At 34.0% G+C, this 21432-nt stretch overlaps 1 protein-coding gene and 1 long non-coding RNA gene across 2 annotated transcripts; one reads left to right on the top strand and one right to left on the bottom strand.

The window, feature by feature from the left end:
- Nucleotides 1–202: 202 nt before the first annotated feature.
- On the bottom strand, nt 203–7503 carry LOC110463721. The gene is made up of 3 exons (XR_002464421.1): nt 7225–7503; nt 6349–6443; nt 203–1445 (listed from the first exon to the last, which is right to left on the bottom strand). It is a non-coding gene; the product is annotated as an uncharacterized LOC110463721 (long non-coding RNA).
- Nucleotides 7504–16896: 9393 nt separating this feature from the next.
- On the top strand, nt 16897–20275 carry LOC110463696 (putative nuclease HARBI1). The gene is made up of 2 exons (XM_021518492.1): nt 16897–17133; nt 19418–20275. Exons 1-2 carry the CDS (start codon nt 16897–16899, stop codon nt 20273–20275), a joined length of 1095 nt encoding a protein of 364 aa, XP_021374167.1.
- Nucleotides 20276–21432: the final 1157 nt, after the last annotated feature.

Below are 21432 nucleotides of genomic sequence, written 5' to 3'. Positions count from 1 at the left end.
CTCATATTTCTGTTCTGGGTTCCGATTGTGTCCATGTGTTTTACGGCAAGCTTTTTGTTTCATTATACTTGAACTTATGTTATTGACCCAAGTCTTATTCGCAAATACAGAAAGCACGACGGAGAATATATTTGGAACTCTACATATCACATACTTACCAAAATAATGGAAAAGAATAATAATAAGAAGAAAAAATACTCTATCAAGTTATAGATAAAAACGTTTATTGATACAAAGCTATATACAAGAAGGAGAGTGATTATTAATTGTGAGCCGGCACAACAACAATGTTAACTACAGGACCATTGTACTGACATATACAAATGTAGCACTATATTATTGTCAGCACTGTTAGCACTATTCTATTGTAAGCACTGTTTTACTCCCTCGGTCAAAATGCACGTCCTTCACTAAATACAAGCGTACGAGCTATTAGACTCGAGGGATATCCTCACGATTGTTTCTGATTTGTTATTCCACGACACAAATAGATAAAGAACACCAAACATATGAAGAACATTGGTAAATGTCTAACTTATCCATAAGAATATTTATAATTGATCTAAAACATCTATCACTTCTATAAGTACACCCATGTTCATCATTTTGTAAGTAAGGTCCCGAATAAAAAAGATGCCCATCTCTTCAGCATCTTCTTGTTGTCTCAGTTAGCGTGCTGTAGGTACAATGTATATCAATTGTCTAACTAAAGGATTTAAGACACGTGTAGGCGTACTACAAGGAGCTCTCTCGATGTGTGATTGGGGGATGCTAGAAGATGCATTATGGCGAAACTAGGGGAATGAAATAAATACTAAAGGAAAACTTTCCCCATGAACTAAATACTAGAGCTACATGAATTGGACATTTATCCGCGAAATCTTTTATAAAATAATTTTACAATAAACTTATTATCAGCCGAGATAGATATAATGTAAAATTAGTTAAATCATTTTTTATAAACTAAATTAATCTCTTATGGAACATGTTCACGCGATATACGGCTATTTGTTTTTGGAAATAACTAAATGTCATTCTTTTTTTTTTTTTGGATTATGTGGCCAATGTTCATATGTCGATATTCTAAGGTACTTAAATCCAGATTGACGTAGGCAAAAATTCAACTTATTCTTCGGGATGTCATCGAAACATCAACAATTTTGGTTGGATAATGATTGAACGATGTTTGTCCGTCCATATATGCAATACAAATGAAGACGAAAATTGATGAGAATGATCGAAATGTTGGTGCCTTTGTCTCGAAAGTTTTTGAACCACCGCCATGTCTTGTTGTCGCAACCAGGATGAAATATCTTCAATCCGACGGTTGCTTCAAATATAGTCTAAATTCTCCAGCATTAACCATTGCATCAGTCCTGATAACGGACTACGTCTGGTTCCGTAAGGTTGGTTCCTGTTGTTTTGCATCATGAGGAACATGGCCGCTGTCAAAAATCAAACAAATGAACATTTTTAAATTAGCAAGTTAAAATGTAAAATTCTATTGTGGTATAATTGGCGAGATTGCCTATTATTTCTTTCTCTTTTTTCCTCGTTATGTTATTAAAAAACTATTGAAATTATTGAAAGTATTTAAAAAAAGAAAATAAAGAATCTGATTTTTAGTAATAAGAGTCTTACAATTGAAATCAACATTCCAAACGTGACAAAAAGAAACAAATCCAATAATATTACTTTAACTTCTGTTATTTGTTTGTTGAATTGCTGTTAGTTTTAGTATACGTATTTTCTGGTGTTATCTTATGTTTTGGAAAATAATTATTTTGTGTGACCAACCCTTTGCAAACTGTCACTTTATGCAATTGTATAGTGAATAGGGCTTATGTTATATTGTTGAAACATTTGTCCAATCCTATTGCAATAAAGTAGGTTTCATTAATCAAATGCAAGTGGCCAGAGTTGTTATGTGTCTTTTATGTCATTTTTGACAATAAATTTAGTAAATTTCAGATACATTTTATGTTAGCAGTATTTGTAAAAAGAGTGTTATTCAAAGCCAAAAGAATTTTTAATTTCGTTGCAATTCCTTTATTGTATTTTGTGTACAATGATGTCAAAGCATTTTTTCTGACGTGTCATTTAACGATACAAAACAGTATTTGCCTTATGTGGTTACTCCATCTGCATAAAACATTTTTGCAGTCACAGACTATGTCAATTTAACTCATTTGCATAAGTTCCCCGATATGGATTGTTGTCATGCAAAGCAGGAAAATTCACGCCAACGTCGACATGTATCCATGGCTTATCCCAGGCAGCTGTTAATGGCTTCACATATTTGTCACGTTACAGACTGCATAACGCAGTGCTTAATCCAACTGACCAGAACAGAGTTGGCGATATCCAAACAAAGGCATCGTACATCAAATATACACAATATGAATTGTGTAGACAAGATTTGAAAAGAATGTATTACACTCATGCGAATAATAATATACTATACATTAAATTGAAAAACAAAGACATTTGTTTTATAAACTACAGAAAGCTTGTGAATTTTGTAAAGAGTTTTTTGCAATTACCTTAATTTCTGAGAATAAAATTGTTAATTACAAAAAAAATAGATGCATAAGTATTTATATAATATGGTGTCAAAATATGCGTGAACATTCCATTTTTATCATTGATACATTTTCATTGCAATTAGCCTAATTTTATGTATACTAGCATGTTAATAATATATATATATCTCCTACTAAGATGCATAAGTGAAGATAAAGTATATTGTTCGGTATTAGCAAAGTTGTATATAAAGTATATTGTTCGATATTAGCAAAGGTGTAGATAAAGTATATTGTTCGATATTTGCATGAAAACAATGACATTTATAGCATATATATTCGTAGTTATGGTCATATACATATATACAAATGCACATATAATGACCAGGCCTCTATGAAAACCAATGACAGACAACTGACTTCGATGAGTTCGTCAAGTACTCACCAACATATCATGTCTAAGATACCAGAAACATGCAGCCATTTAATGTTGAGCAAAAACTCATACGGGAATACATACGATAGCCTTGTTCATGTAAATGTTTCCTAAGATTTATAACAAATTTCTGCGAGAGAAACAACACGGAGTTAGTCTATCCCGATTGGTTAACTTTCCTTTACCTAGATGATTAATTTGTTGACCAATAATACTGTAAACAACATGATAGACGATGAGAGCACAGGCCTTGCACTCATGTTACAAACTACAAAAAGTGACAGCTTAATGGCAGCTCATGACGGATACTTCAGCTTTCAATACTACAGGCGTGGTGTGTCCGTTTAACGTGCTCGTATACCGTAAACAAGGGATGACATACAGGGCGCGAGAACAAACATCAGCATATAAGAACAATTAATATATCAGTATGGTCTGTTCGAAGAAGCATTTATATGCCAGTATTGTCTTCAGAAGAAACATTTGTATGTCAGTTTTGTCTTTAGAAAAAACGTTGATACCTCAGTTTTGTCCTTAGAAGAAATATTGATATGTCAGTTTTGTCTGTAGATGAAACATGTGTATGCCAGTATTGACTTTATAGGAAACATGTGTATGTCAGTATTGTCTTTGGAAAAAACATTGGTATGTCAGGAAAGTCTTTGGAAAAAAACATGTGTATGTCAGTATTGACTTTGGAAGAAACATTGATATGTCAGTATTTTATTTAGAAGAAAGAAACATTGTATGTCTGTATAGTCTTTAATTGATTTTTCTTAAATGATTGCTCCAAATGTTTTAATTCTTACGAATATGTATGTTAATGTTTCTTATTAAAACTTTTACAAGGTTTTTATGTGACAAAACATTTGTGCTATGATATTTTTGCAATCTTCTAAAAGGATATTTTACATAAAAACATAATAAGTGTACCGATACCTTTCTTGATGAATACTCTGCAAAGTTTACGATAATTTATATAATATCCTATGGTTTTTTTTGTTTTCTTTTTACAATATATGCAAAGTTTTGAATTGAATATCAATTATTTCACAGCTTCTCTCACTAGGATAGTCTGCTTTGTGACGTAGTGTGCCTTGACATCCAGCATGCCTCCAGCTAAATATTTGTTTTTACAACCATTTGCTGTAGTTAATTGGAATGCACATGAAACAAGCCAGCCGTGGACGTGGAAGTTGTTTACGTTTACAGAGATACACTGTAAATATGATGTCGCCCGGCAAATTTTAGGTTAAATAAAACAGCGTCTTTTCTGTTTTGTTAACTATTCCGAGCAGCAGTTTTACATGACATGTCCTTACGGATTATTGCTAATCTACTCCCGACACCGTTCAACCGCGAAGTTGTACACATGTTATGCATATGTAATTCTAAGTTCACACGAATGTGTCGCTTCATCTGCATTATTGTTTATTCTATTCCGTCTTTGCGTATTGCAGAGTTATCTTCTCTTGTGAGCAGGTATTGATTGTTACGTCATTGGTTTGTGTTAGAAAATTACGTCGTTTTCTCAAACATTGATGACGTTACACTCACAAAAAATGACGTTACAATCAATACCTGCTCACAAGAGCAGATAACTCTGCAATACGAAAAGACGGAATACCAACGTTGCTGCACTGTTTTCAAGTACAATTTAATTCAAACACCAACATTTTTTTTCAAACTAATGTCTTCCGACTGTTCACATGATAGACAACAATATTCACGCTAATTCTATAGTGTGGAATTTTAAGCCTTATCAATTCCCACAAGCTTGTATTGCTGGAAGAACGACTGTCGTACAAGGACTGTACTACCAGCCACACATGAACCACGACTAAGTTGAATTGCAAATAACATTTAATTTAATGCAGTTCTTCCGACCATTATGTTTGATTAAAATTCGCTATAGAAAAGTTTGAAATCAGAACAAGTTTACTCTGTTTTGTGTTTTCTTGTTTCAGTATACTAGTGGCACGATGTTTTTAAACGTTGAATACGAGGTTTTCGTATAACCACGCCAACATCATATACTGACGTTCATATTGTATATAACCACGCACACATTGTTAATTCACGCTAAGTGTTCTTTTGGAAATCAAGTATATATAAACGCTTTATAACTATCTCTGCACATCAATAAGCACACAATGAAAGGCGCTGTATTAGTACCTCTAAAATAAGTTCCTGTACTATATAAATAATTTAGTCTCTCGTGCAATCTGTGATGTGCTGTTGTTTATTTCAAAATTCATGTACGATCGTTTCATCAAAGATAAACAATGCATTAAACTTAGTATTTGTGTTCGCTAAAATAAGATGATCTCTAAAATAAGGACACTTACAGTCAACATATTTCACGACTATCGTCACTGCTCATCAAACGGCGTTATTAATTTTGTCACTGACAAACAATGCATTTCACACAGTGGAAGTGTGATAACAATAACAAGAATGTAACACACTGTTTTGTCTTACCTCCCGTCAGTCTAGATAATTAAACGGTCATATCTTCGGCGTGACCTTCAACGCATCAATTGGATTAATGTTATCTATGAAGGCGTCCACTAGTCATCGACTCCTAAAGTAATTAAGTATAGTGATGTCACACCACAGATAGCATCAACAGCGTCACCTATCTGTCAGTTTTGTCACCTGTTTACGTTTTGCGCCACTCTGGCCAACTTCAAACAATAGACCACGCGAAATTAAAACTATGAAATACATCCTCGCAATGAACAAATATTTTAAAAGACACTATTGAATGTTTGAAAATTTACCAACCAGAGTATATTTGTTGTATCTTTAAAGTAGATATTACATAAGTCCATGGTGATTTTGATGTTCTCAAAAACATAATAACATGTAATACGAAGCTGATTGACCCTTTACAGCTTTTGAAGACGACAAAAGGGGACAAGAAGCAAATGTAGATGATTTTAAGATATCATGTTTTCACAGAATTACAAAAATAAATAAATGATTTGGTAAAAAGGTATGTCGAAGTGTAAAATAGGATTAAATTCAAATATGTTTGTAGGTTCAGTGATTTTTTTCTTATCCGACCTCGAGTAGTTTGATACCTGTCTTATCGAACATAACAACGCATTCCCATTTCTCATGAGAACTACCAGCTATCATTTGTTTACGCGGCAAGCCAGTCTATTCTGAAACTATCATCAGCGGATGTCGGATAAAGCAGGTTCCCTTGTGTACCTAAGTTCGTGTATACATCACTCCACAAATTATCATGGATACAAGGTCCCTACCTTGTCTAAATTCGTGTACAGGTCATACTACATGTTGTCATGGATACAAGGTAACTTCCTAGTCTGAATTCGTATATACATCACACCACAAGTTGTCATGGATACACGGGGTACCTACCTAGTCCATCTGACTGTGCAATCGTCACAGCAAGGAACGAACACACCAAAAACACGACAATCAGAATCTGAAGCTTAGACATGGTCTTTCTTAATCTGAAATAAAGAAAATATAATAATACATGCTTTACAATTTAGTACAAAAGCTCATTATGTTTTGAATATTTCATTTTAAATGACAAATTGATCTTCTGTAAACCAATTCCTATCTAAGATAGCAAATTCCATAGTTAAAACCCCAAGAAGATTTTAAAGCAAAACTATTAGGACCATTATGCTTTTATATTGCCCCCGTCCACAAAGATACAAATAAATTTCCCCAGACATTCCTTCTTAAACTAATCCAAATTACACATGAATAACAACATCATTCAAAGTACATGAATTCGGTTTTATCTTGTCTAAAATTTAGGACAAAATGGCAATCCCAAATCAATAAAGCAGAATTTTTGGCATGTAACTGAATTTATAAATATAAAAATACTTTCAATATTTGAATATATAAAGAAGGAATGGTTGATGTAATTTAATATATCAATTTACTCAAAATAAATATTATCGTTATTGTAATGAATGAAATATACGTATGAAAGAATGAATGATAAATTAATATAAGAAGCTTCGGCTTCATGAATATTATTAAGACTTTGAGAGCGTTTAATTTTTTGAAATTATGTTGCAAAAATAAAAATAAATATTTTCAAATGTATTTGTGCTTTTGATAAAAACAATCTCATTACAGAGAGAACAATAATTGTAAGTTATATTATAAACTGAAGTTCAGCTATGTAAAACAATAATAAAAGGTAAAAATAATGAAATCTGTAACAAAAATAAAAAATATAAAATTTAACAGACAACATCAAAACATACTTACAGAGACAAATTTGAAAAGTGTGATAAACAACCGTTGATTCCTGGTTCACACAAATCAGTTATCAGATGCTGGGGAAAGATTCAGCCGGCGTGTCGTGCGTCGTTTATATACCTGTCTGTAGGAACAATATCACCTCATTTGCATACATCATCGGTATGACATATTGGTGGGACACATCTGGTAGGCCACCTCCTCACCTGTGGCCCTCTATCTTAGGTCAGTTCCGAAATGGCTTTATTTGTTATCGTTATAAATCTTAATCACGGAAACATGCGATGATAGTTACTCGAGCACACGATTTTCTGGTTTTTGTCTTGATAACCATGGCGGCACACTCCACAACAAACCACAATATCACGCGGGGGATTAGACGTATTTGGGAGGTTGCCAAATATTGCCACATTTTAAAGTATTCTGAATTCCTTGCATTTTAAGAAGGCGTACGGTTTTAGAAGCGAGCAAAATGCAATTTGTCTTTGTCAATATAATACGTGACACTTATTGCTCTAAAACAGGACTATTTTATGTTGATATCGTCAAATAATTATAAAGCTCGCTTATTTAAGTGTCCGTACATTTACATCTGCTTCAAAGAAAGTGACCGTCGAATCACCCCTTTCTGTCATCATTTTGGTTTTAACGTTCAGATGAAAGACTTCATCACATTGAAAACGTCAGTCGTGTTGACCAAAATAATATATAACAGAAGAAGAGGACGCTAAAGTCATACTGAATATCATGCTCCCTCCTACAAAAAAAATGCACTTGCTTATTTAAAAAAAATACCATTATTACTTTTTTCTCTCTTCAATTTTCAGTTGTTTTGGTTGATAAATTTCCAGTCAATTTCATGTAATTAAAATGTTTCAATATCTACTTAACAGTTATCTTAGTAAATAATGTTTGGAAATACTTTTAAAGATTAACACGAAGATTGCATTTAACCGGTTTACGTAAATAAGAGATGGAGATGAATGTTACAGACACACGTTTGTTTTATTTCATGTTACCACCAGACTACGTTTTTTATGTATGTAATAACATTAACAACATGAACTATCTTAGAAGATAATGAATCAATCTCATTTTAGATTATATGTAACAGATATTTCTACATTTACTGAAATATTAAAACCAACACCTACTGGTCAAGGTAGGAACTGGACTGTTGTATACCACAGCATGATATCACAAATTGAAGCGGATCTCCCTGCATAATCAAAGATTTTTTCGATGTCCTTTGCTAAGCAGATATTAAAACAATTCAAGAGTGTTTTGCTGACTTTTCTGCAACACTCTGAAACTATGGTTTATTTGTTTACACCCATTTTATTTATTCTCTTGTTTTTGGCAATGTCTCTCTAAGCACCGGTTTTCATATTACATGTACCTTAGCTATTACGGGGGCGTTAAACATCTAACAAACACATCGTCTTAAAACTTCTGTAACTTTATGATCTTCTATTTTTTGCAGAGGCAAAGCATCACGATATCATATTCAAACGAGAAAATAAACACCTGACCATTGACCCGGACAATTTGTTATGAGAAAGTCATAATCATGAATAGAGAAAGAGAAGAATGACAAAAAAAATGAATGAAAAAAACAATAAATTAAAAATATATTGTTCTTCAGGTAAACATATTTCTACCACACTGTCACACCTACACGTGACCACTGACATCAAAACTGACCATCAAATTAGCTTTGCACCATTAGATAGTGTCCTTGGGCAGGGATCACCTGCTGTCGCTTTCAAGCAAACTTGAATGAGAGAAAGTATAAACATTTCTCGAAGGACACTGATTTCTACGTAAGAAAAGCTGCCTTTAACATTATAGGTGTTTTACAGTGTCAAATACCCTAAAGAGAATGTTCGGTCGCTGACAAATGTTATATATATTAGTTACTATACTTTTTTCAGGTTTCCTGTCGTCTTCTTATTAATAGTGAAATTTGTGAATTATCTTTACATTATATTTGTACATATTAATCATAAGATTTTTGGTATTATTTACAATTTAGCATATTTACATTTCTTCCGTATTGTACATTTAAAGAATACAATGATTGCAAAGACGAAACAAGATCGTCTATATTTTAAAGCACACAGTCATATACAAACCTGCAAATAATATTAATCATATTGTTAGCATAAATACATCAGTACACTTAATACGTCTGGGCGGTTAGCTTAATCACTGTTTAACAAAATTGTTCAACCTTTAATAATTCCGTCAGTATACAAGGTAAAATCTCACAATTTTGCATGTAAATGCGCTCCATTAAATAGTAGATATCTAGAATTTAATCAATGGTTTTGTTTTAAAATTATGCAAAAATTAACATTTGCGCTAATCACTGATTAAGCTAATCTCCTTTTGAACAACTGGGCCATGGGCTCCTTATTACGCAATTTAGATATGCGTCCATTTGGTTTCCCCGTGAGAATACACTTAAGAACATGCAATTCGATAAAATTGTTATAGAAATTAGCAAGTCAGATATTGTGTTCAAGGCGGTAAATTAGATTATTATATTCCAAATATAAAGCAAACTAATTCTTCGACTACCACTACATTTATTGTATACGGCGATACGATACTATTGTCAACAACCATCGTCTCCTTGACATGTTTTATCTACGTTTTAATTGCCTTTAAGACCTTTTCTGTATTGATTGGCCGTTAAGATTTCACTAACTAATTCACTAACTCTGTTAAAAAACTATACAGCTAGTCATCAAACTATAGAGGTGCTTGTGTAATATGACCATTTAGCAATCTGATCACCTCAACAATATATTTTGCACGACCGGTTAGTCATATTAATTGCCAATTATTTTGTTAATTCATAAAAATGATATTTGAAAATGAACAAACTCGAGTAATTTGCTTTTGAATCTCTATCTTTCATAATCTTCGTTGTGATTACAGCATATTAATTCTTTTTGTACTGATTAAGTTAATGTTAATACACTTAGGTGTAACTACAGCAATGTTAACACACTTAGGTGTGATTATAGCAATGTTAACATACTTCGGTGTGATAACAGCAATGTTAACATACTTCGGTGTGATTACAGCAATATTAACATACTTCGGTGTGATTACAAAAATGTTAACACACTTCCGTTTGATTACAGCAACGTTAACATACTTCGGTGAGGTTACAGCAATGTTAACACAATTCGGTGTGATAACAGCAATGTTAACATACTTCTGTTTGATAACAGCAATGTTACCACACTTCGGTGTGATTACAGCAATGTTTACATACTTCGGTGTAATTACAGCAATGTTTACATACTTCGTCGTGATTACAGCAATGTTAACACATTTCGGTGTGATTACAATAATGTTAACATACTTCGGTGTGCTTACAGCAATGTTAACATAGGAATTACTTCCGTTTGATGACAGTAATGTGAATACACTTCGGTGTGAGTATAACAATGTACACTTCGGTGTGATTACAGCAATGTTAATCCACTTCGGTGTGATAACAGAAATGTTTACATACTTCGGTGTGATTACAGCAATGTTATCATACTTCGGTGTGATTACAGCAATGTTAACATAGTTCGGTGTGATTACAGCAATGTTAACATACTTCCGTTACATTACAGCAATGTTTACATACTTCGGTGCGATTACAGCAATGTTAAAACAATTCGGTGTGATAACAGCAATGTTAACATACCCCCGTTTGATTACAGCAATGTTAACACACTTCGGTGTGATTACAGCAATGTTAACATACTTCGGTGTGATTACAGCAATGTTAACATAGGCATTACTTCCGTTTGATTACAGCAATGTTAACACACTTCGGTGAAATTACAGCAATGTTAACATACTTCGGTGTAATAACAGCAATGTTAGCATATGCATTACTTCCGTTTGATTACAGCAATGTTAACACACTTCGGTGTGATTACAGCAATGTTTACATACTTCGGTGCGATAACAGCAATGTTAACATAGGCATTACTTCCGTTTGATTACAGCAATGTTAACACACTTCGGTGTTATTACAGCAATGTTAACATACTTCGGTGTAATAACAGCAATGTTAGCATATGCATTACTTCCGTTTGATTACAGCAATGTTAACACACTTCGATGTGATTACAGCAATGTTTACATACTTCGGTGCGATAACAGCAATGTTAACATACTTCGGTGTGATTACAGCAATGTTAACATAGACATTATTTCCGTTTGATTACAGCAATGTTAACACACTTCGGTGTGATTACAGCAATGTTTACACACTTCGGTGTGATAACATCAATGTTAACACTCTTCGGTGTGATAACAGCAATGTTAACAATCTTCAGCGTTATAACAGCAATGCCAACACATTTGTGTATGATTTTGGCAATGCTTACATTCTTCGGTGTGATAACAGCAATGTTAACATACTTCGGTTTGATTACAGCAATGTAAACACACTTCGGTGTTATTACAGCAATGTTAACATACTTCCGTTTGATTACAGCAATGTTAACACACTTCGTTGTAATTACAGCAATGCTAGCATACTATGGTGTGATTTCAGCAATGTTAACATTAAGGTGTGCTTACAGCAATTAATACACAGTGCAGTGTGTATCATTTTGGCAATGCTTACATTCTTCGGTGTGATTACAGCAATGATAACATATCGGTGTGATTACAGCAATGTTAACATAGTTCGGTGTGATAACAGCAATGTTAACATACTTCCGTTACATTACAGCAATGTTTACATACTTCGGTGCGATTAAAGCAATGTTAAAACAATTCGGTGTGATTACAGCAATGTTAACACACTTCGGTGTGATTACAGCAATGTTAACATAGACATCACTTCCGTTTGATTACAGCAATGTTAACACACTTCGGTGTGATTACAGCAATATTAACACACTTCGGTGTGATTACCTCAATGTTAACATACTTCCGTGTGATTACAGCAATGTTAACATACTTCCGTTTGGTTACAGCAATGTTAACACTCTTCGGTGTGATAACAGCAATGTTAACAAACTTCAGCGTTATAACAGCAATGCCAACACATTTGTGTATGATTTAGGCAATGCTTATATTCTTCGGTGTGATTACAGCAATGTTAACATACTTCGGTGTAATTACAGCAATGTTAACATACTTCCGTTTGATAACAGCAATGTTAACACATTTCGGTGTAATTACAGCAATGTTAACATACTATGGTGTGATTTCAGCAATGTTAACATTAAGGTGTGCTTACAGCAATTAATACACAGTGCAGTGTGTAACATTTCGTAAAATTCGATTATTGAACGCACATAACGTGATGGGGACATTTATTATTAGGGTACATTATCCTTATCCACCCCAGCTCAAACACATCCATTTTCCATAGACTCTGACAGTGATTGAGCGATCCACGAGGGGATGTTAAATGGCTGCCAAGAACAATAGTGTTACCTATCTGTCATTTCTCGTACTTGTTTACGTTCCGCAATAAAAAAAAAAACCACTCAAAATGTCAATTGCTATCTCTCTTCGCAAGAATCTGAAAAGATGTTTCATTCGCTTAGGTAATGTTTATCTTGTTAATTTAATCAAATGGAACAAGTAACATTTGGTAGATGTATTGAGTTCAACTTGAGAAGAAAGTAAAATATTTCTCAATGTACGTTAGTATACCGAACTAATTACGATCTTGCGATGTATTTTACAGAATGGTATTTAGTAATTAACAGCAAAAACCAAAAACTTTCAAAAGTCGCACTCAGTATAATCCTACGCGTTACCAGAATACACAGCATAAGTATCAAATACCTAAACAAAGGAAGCACAGGAACTCTTCAGTAGGGACAACTCATTCCTTTCTTGTTACTTTATATTCTATGTAGAAGATGGAATACTCTGAATTAAAACAAACACTCTGAAGTGGAGCGCTTCTGCTCGGCTAAAGCTGGTAAAAAGGTACCATTACCTTATGATATGAAAAAGGTACATTTAGAATAAAAAATATAACAATATGACTTCATAACTAGTTTAAATGGACATCGAAATGCAGTCAATTGTATTTTTAAATGAAATACTTCGTCTTTAACTTTCAAGTATATTTCCCTTTTTACTGTGACTTTTAATTATATAATCACTTGATACCCAGGTAACCGTAACATTGGATGTGAATTTGTACCCGAGAATCTACATTGCAATACTATCTCTGTGAAATCCTAGATATGTTTATCATTATAGGAACAAATACACTTTTAATTAGTCAGATGGAGCCACAATCTAACCACAGTCTATCATACGGAATATAGTGTAGCAGACGATGAGAAAATATTATATGTAAACTTGCGATTTTTTTTTTAAAATATCTAAACATTAATCAGCTTGCATAACATGCTTAATGTTATTATATGGCGTTGTAGGTCTAAGCTGCAGCTAAGGTCAGATGAGGACGGGACCATCGTCGAAAGAAAGAGTATGGGAGTGGAAGAGAAAGCAAAGATCTGCAATGATAGCAGAAGATCAATTTAGGATATTTCGGTATTTTATGTAAAATATGTCCTCTTGGACAGAGTGATTGACAAATATAAAGCAATAATAATTCATTATTCAATATTTGAAATAAGATGTTTTGTATTCAGATTCGCGAAAGACATAAGCTTATTTCGAAATCGCATAATCATAGGTATGCTCAGATATTTTCCTCGTGAACTCGGAATTCTCACTGTTCAACATCGCAGCTATATATTTTTGTATTTATATATTTCACCTTAAGATGTTATATCACTCTTTTGTGAAACACTAGCAAACCACAGTTACATACCAATCACATCCGCGCTATCACAAGAAGGCAAATACACCAACATACCATGGCTCCAGTGCACATTCACACGTGCACGCATCCACAACATACATGAATCTCTTTACATGACCTCAGCTATTGATACATGTAGGACGTTAAACAAAATAAAACCAGACTATATCAAACGTACTATAAGGTCCAACACTACCTATAAATGGCACACACATTTCGCCCGACGATACAAAAGAGTAATTCCAAATACTATAGTTTTAGTACAATCTTGATTTCCTGAAATAATCGTTGCCTGAAATCTTTCAAATGTGTCATATGTTAACTTACCTAGTTCATCATATATGACATGTATCGTTTGCAAATTAGATGCATGCAACTGTAACAAAGTTTTACCTTTAATTATAATTTATTTGAGTATCTTTTATACCAATTTACCACAACTTTGTCCGCGTGTCGTCTCAAAGCGATTCACAAATTAGTATCTGTGGTTTTAGGGCCTTTCCAAACAGCCAATATTTTTTCTCACCTCCCTGAGGAGCATACAGCCGGTGCTGCCATTGCGGCGCTCACAGCTAGCATTCAACAATTCTAGTACTGCCCAACCATGTGCGCATTTACAGCTGAGTAGACTGGAACAAGCGGAGTAAAGTATCTTGTTCAATGATACAACACAGTGCTGTGACGTGACGACTCGAACCCGCAACCCTTCGGTCACGAGCGCGGCGTCCTACCACTAGACTACCGAGAAAAATGACCGTGCCCCAATTACTATGGATACAAACGACAGATTATCATTAGACGTGTGCGATAAATGTTTCTGGAAACCAAAACAGCTCTCTTTTCTGGGTCATCGTGTGGACGGCAGCTGCTCTCATAAACACGTACAGTTGTCAGTTCATTGAGTAGTGAACATGGCGAGAAACACAGTTTATGTAGCAATATCCTCCCCTTCATATGCGTATCCGTCTACAGAACTGACATATTATGACTGTAAATGCCATGTAGGAATCCGCTGTTCAATCAATTGCAGATGAATGTCAAGATTTTATATTTATGCATATTAATTTGTCCTTATTGTAATAGTACAGTTTATATAGCATTGGAAAATCTGGAAAAAAAATTGTGGTTGTATATTTCGTTACAAAACGTCTCAATTCAATCATTACGACTGGGATACCGAAAATATAAAACAAATATTTTCTTCATATCTCTTCGGCGAATTCCTATGTGTTCACTTTAAAGTAATTTATTGAGATAAAAATGTATACATGTTAATAAACATACATAAACTTCATAACTGCTAACCGTGTAGAATGTTTTGACGTTCGAATAGATTGCATACGTTTGTCTTAATATATAATATGTATTGTAAACATCAAACCACAAAACATATTACTACGAATTCTCCATGGTAATTTGTTTAAAACAAAAAGATTCTTTAAAGTCAAATAGTCAGCAGTCTGAGTCTACCTTGGTATTAAATAAGTCCCATTATGATTGAAAACACCGCTATTTTAAAAGTCTCATCTCTAGTTTTTCATCGGTGGTTTGTGATATCTTAAGGATATCGTACTCCTGAACGTTCAAGGAAGGAAAAGGTTTGCTATATCCCCTTGCATGTCATAGGAGGCGACTAATGTGTGAACCCCAGCAGAATTGCTTGCCTTCTGTTTTAGCGAAATTGAAGAAATCATTATGGATCTGCTGCCCCTTATGAAGCACGAAGGATTTGTTTTATCTTTTCTACTTAATTTCCTACTCTATCTTTCCAGCAGTTTCACCTGGTCACCCTGCTGTGTATGACTTTGACTGTTGCAAGGACTTTAAACACAAAACAAACTATTTGTTCCTTTCAATGCTCTAAATGTCGATTTTGAGTTTCGATGTTGTCTTTGTATGTTGATGCATTGGTAAATGGTGTCTATTGTATAGTCTTCTAGCAAAATTGTCTGTTATCGATGAACAATCATATAAAAAAAGACATAAAAGTAGTCATATAATACATGTATCGTTTTATACAACACGCAGAGTTTCTTGAGTCTATATCCGGGTTTACAGAGTTTTCCTGATTTATGTGGTTTAACCGGGAAGTCATCTAGGAAACACCACCTGCTATCCACACCGAAAAGTGATTCAACCAAATGTATGATGTCTGGAGCTTTAGGACTACGACCAAGTAGCTCTTACATACGTGTTTACTGCAAAAAACCCATAGTTAATTAGATTTTCTTTTATATTTATACTTTAAATATACCACCATAGAAGCACATTCATTTGTATAACTCTTATAACGATACGTTAATAAAACCCAGATACACAGATTCACGGATTTTATTCTGACTGTAGGATTTACAAAATGTGTATCTTAGTACGGGTTTAACAAATTCTGACAACATGGACATACAAAGTATCATCTAAGTGGTTATTTGATTAGCATCAATCATTAATAGTTGAGGTGAAAATTAAATGCACATATTCCCAATTAAAGTAATTACGTGTGTTCACAATATTAATTTGGTAATTAATTATCAGAAAGTATATCATTTCATATATTTAACTACGGGTGTTGAGAAAAATGGTTCACAATAATTTAAGAATATCGGTTGCTTTCTCCAGTGATGGTCTAGGCAAGACTCAAAAGATTTGATAATTCTTGATGATATCATCTTAGGTGACAGGCGGTTCCAAATGTCAACAATAATGACATCTTTCTCATGTTTAGGCGCGTTCTATCCTTGAATACTTTATACCCATAACCCCTTATAACAGAGGTGCGTTCGGTAGCGAGAACGTTCGCGAGCGTTTTGTTGGCGAACGTTCTGTGCTTACCGTACGCTGCGTTCGCAGAAAACAATTTCAAGATGGAGGAAATAATGAATGTGTTGATACTAGACGAACTAGCAGACGACTCTGTGGACCTTGCATCGTTTACATATGCATCAGCAGCAGTTATCCAATCGAGTAACACTGCTTTGCAGTTGATGCTCGGTCATCGCAAGGATCCGACAAGAATCGACAATTATTTTGAAGAAATAGTTCCCTTTTACTCGATTGTCGAATTTAAGGGTCATTTTAGGATGACAAAATCGTCGTTTGAGGTAGGCTTATAACATTCACGGTATGTTCGATGTTGCATTTAAGGAGACACTCTCGCTACTTATTACAGTACAGTAATGTACAGTAAATGTGAAACCTATCAATATTGAACATTCCCTTTGGATAAAAACGGCATTATGGCGAAATGTACTGACATAGATATACTAGTCCTGTGTCAGTACATTTTGCTGTTGCAAGATATTCTAACTTACTTTCAATTTATAAATCTCGTAGTTTACATCATGGGCCGCATTCGTTTTTCGCTTGACGGTTGTACCAAAGTTGTTCTTTTATGAAATAAGGTCGGACCTAGTAATCTAATGCTGCTTTCAGGCGAATCTTGTCAAAGCCTTGCAAGGCCCGAATAAACATTTGCAGGTCCGCCAGGATTTATACCCCAAAATGTTACATTTATAAACAGACAAACCGGTTCAACCGGATACAGGAAAGGGGGCCCTAGTTGATAGGAAATTCACGGAGCACGGATTACAATATCTGTCATGTATGATTAACAGTTTCAGTCTGAAAGAAACTAGGGCTGGTCTGCATATCATCTAATCGTATTATTAAAACAATTGATTTAACTTCTTAACCAAACAAGAAGAAAATAACGGAACTCGGTCTAACCAAATAGGTGCGTTCGTTGGTGTTTTTCACTCCTGTGAATTATAATGCCAATCTAAATGCAGTCGCGAAGATGGAACTGGAAAAAACATTTTTAATAAACATTGAAAATATGTAGCAATGAAACGTGTACGATATTTACAATGAATAAAGCTTGGCATTTATACCTATAACTTTGTTAGTTGGTTTAGAACGCCTTTAGTTGACATTCACTGTGTATTTGAATTCAGACTGAAGCTGTTCAATACTTATGTTTAGTATTTCAAAAATGATAGAATCTAATAGAAATTGAATTAACTATGTGTTATTTTAATCAAAATTTGGAATTCAAAGGAATAAATAACCCATCTTCAAGCGAGCGTCATTGGTACAATTATGACATATGACAAGATATGAAAGCCATTCAAACTTGGTTATAGAAATTATTACATAAAGCAGAAATGCTTTAGAGTGGTCAATATTTATATATGATAGTGTGTCATGCAATAATATAAATGTGTGTTAGTATAAACGTTCTCCGATGTTTTTTGTATCTTTTCTTATAAATGTGCTGTAATAAAATAGGCTTTACCTGTTTTCCTGTTTGTAATCCATTTGTATAATAAAATAATGTCATACAGCATTTTAAACTGGTTCTTTTAATACAAAGTGAACTCTTTTCAGAAGTAAACTGTGTCCAGCTGTGTGGATTTTACCCATTAAATACATCATTTAAATTTGTTATGAATACACATTTTTCAATACACTATATAGAGAAATTACGGATATCTGTATCCAATTTACATATATCTGTATTTTGAAATTTTAAATATCTGTCTACATACATCTCTTGTTAATATGCAGACTGTCAGTTATCTGAAATAGATATCTACACTTAAAACATCTCTGTTTGAAATACAGATTTACATCATAGAAATAGTGAATTAGATATATATACCTACACACATAAAATAATTTAGATATATCCATAAATATGCAAGAACTACTGATCTATCTATAGAAACTGAATTTTGTTATGGATATTTATAATAAAACATAGCTACATTTAAGACGCGAACCCAAGAACAATAAGGAACCAATATATGAAAGGTCTGCCAAGTACATCTTGAGAATGAGTGAGTAACTTTGAATGTCCATTTCAAAGATGACTAAGCTTTTTACACACCACTGATTGAATGCTGAAAGTGATTTAATATCAGAAATGGAAGGCAGATCTGATTTTGAGCCGACCACCAAAATAAAAATATATGTTGAAACAGGTGCCTCCCACCCCCCCATAAGATTAATTGCCTAGTAACCATCTTATCAGTCTCAAAATAAGATGTGCACAACTATATCATGGACCGTAGGGAACCTTCTAATGAAATTTGACAGATTTTCCTATGAAATAGTGATATAAAAAAAAAGAATATTTTAAGGACAGGTGATGACAGATTACAAATGAAGGTATGATTTGAAAAGTTTGTATTCAAATAGAGATATCTTTATCTATCAAATAAAGATATCTCCAAATTTTCTTAATTGTTGGGTAAAAACACAAATAGCTGGGCATAGTAATCGGATTTATAAATATCATTTAATGTTCAAGATCAAGTCCTACATTAAACTTGATTGCTCATAGACTGAACAAAAGCAAAAAATACTGATTCCATATTTTTGCAGGCACTGTGTGGTCATTTGGCAACTTATATCCCAGAGAGGAGTATTTGCTTGGAAAAGAAAATTCTTGCAACATTATGGTTGCTTGGCAACAAGGAGTGTTACAGAAGTGTGGCTGACCGCTTCGGCTTCAGCAAGAGTTCGTTGCATGAAAATGTTCTCAGTGTTGTTGAAGCAATTGTTGCTCAACAGAAGAAATTCATAGTCTGGCCCTCTACTGCTGCAGAACTGAAGTATGTTGCTGATGGGTTTTTTAACAGATGTGGTTTTCCTGGTGTGGTTGGTGCTGTGGATGGGACACACATACCTATACCTGGGCCTTCTACACACAGGGATTCCTATACTAACAGGAAAGGCTTTCCAAGCATCCAGCTACAGGCTGTTTGTGACAGCAACCTTGTCTTCCGGGATGTTTATGCTGGTTGGCCAGGGTCAGTTCATGATGCACGAGTCTGGCGAAACTGTCCGTTAAGCCAGATTCTTCCATCATTGCCACCGAACCAGCATATCTTGGGAGACTCGGTCTATCCCCTGTCAGTAAACTTGCTGGTGCCATTTCGTGACAATGGGCATCTAAGTCATATTGAAAAGAAATACAACAAGAGCCACTCCTCAACAAGAGTTGATATTGAGCGTGCATTTGGCCTCCTTAAATGTAAATTCAGGAGGCTGCAATTTCTTGACATGCACCTGCAGAATGAAATCCCTAATGTCATTGTAGCATGCTGTGTACTGCACAATTTCATTCTACAGAATGAATCTTCTGATGACGAAGAGTTTGATATGCCAGATGATACCTGCTGTCCACCAGCAGAAGACAACTCTACTNTGAATCTACTGATGACGAAGATGTTAGTGTAATCTGGAAAATTCTTCAGATATACAAAGCTTCTCCTTTATTTTGATGATCTTAAGCTTATCATAAAGAACTGAAAGAAATATGTGTATGATTCAAATATAATTTTATTTGTTACATAACGTTAATTGTTATCATCTTTAGAATGAAATACAAATGTATAACATTACTGAATATTTTTCAATTATTAAAGCAATGAATATTTAAGCAAATATTGTTATGGTTCTATAACAAACATTGCCGTAGATGACAAACTTAACAAAGCCCAGTAGGGCTTTAAGTGAGTTCATCAACAATAGAAACGTGTTATAGGACCATATCAGTATTTGCTTAAATATTCATTATTTTTATTAACATTTTGATCAAGAAGTTATGCTTTTTTTAGTTATTTTTTAACTAATGCAGCTGCCAGTGATTTAAGAATAGAGTTTCTATCCTCTGCCACTCTGACAGCCTTTTGTTGTGTTTCTTTCATTTCAGATAGAATTTTATTTTGTTGGTCAGAAAATTCCCTGAACCAGTCTGGCATCTCTTCTCTCTTCCGTTTCCTTTTTTCCTTTCTGGCTGGGGAAGTTTGTGGTTTTTTTAAAGCTGGAGCTGTACTGCTCGCTGGAACTGTACTGCTTGCAGGAGCTGTATACGTACTGCATGCTGTAGAACTGCTATTTCCTATTATGTTATAAAAGCCATCATTTCAATTTAAATTTTCACTTAAAAGTACCGATTAAACATTACCAAAACAATTGCATTCATAGGGCTATGATTGCAAATGGATCAATGTCATTTTGATGGTTCTGTTTTTGCCTTGAATAATGCAATATGATTATAAAAAAGCAAATTAAGTTAAGCTGTTCAATTAGTTACTATTTGCTTAAACTGCCGAGTGTATATTCCTATCCTATTGACTGAAGTTTTGGTAACATTAAACTTAAGGCTTTTAAGTATACATGTTCAACTTTTTAAACCAGTGTTCCATGACAGTGGTCAAATGAAATTTGATTTATAGGTAAGTGAAGATATTTGTAAATTTTGAGGATAATATGTACAGCAATAATAGAAATACGCTGTAAATCAAATTACCTTCCATTGATGATACTATTGTTCCTGGCCGAACAGCAGGATCACCCACCAGCAGCTCATCCATAAGCTGGAGTAATGATTG

This window comes from Mizuhopecten yessoensis, unplaced genomic scaffold, assembly GCF_002113885.1.
Source record: "Mizuhopecten yessoensis strain PY_sf001 unplaced genomic scaffold, ASM211388v2 scaffold10921, whole genome shotgun sequence".
Taxonomy (NCBI): domain Eukaryota; kingdom Metazoa; phylum Mollusca; class Bivalvia; order Pectinida; family Pectinidae; genus Mizuhopecten; species Mizuhopecten yessoensis.
The sequence above is the reverse complement of the archived record's forward strand: the minus strand, read 5'-3'. Positions and strand labels throughout refer to the sequence as shown.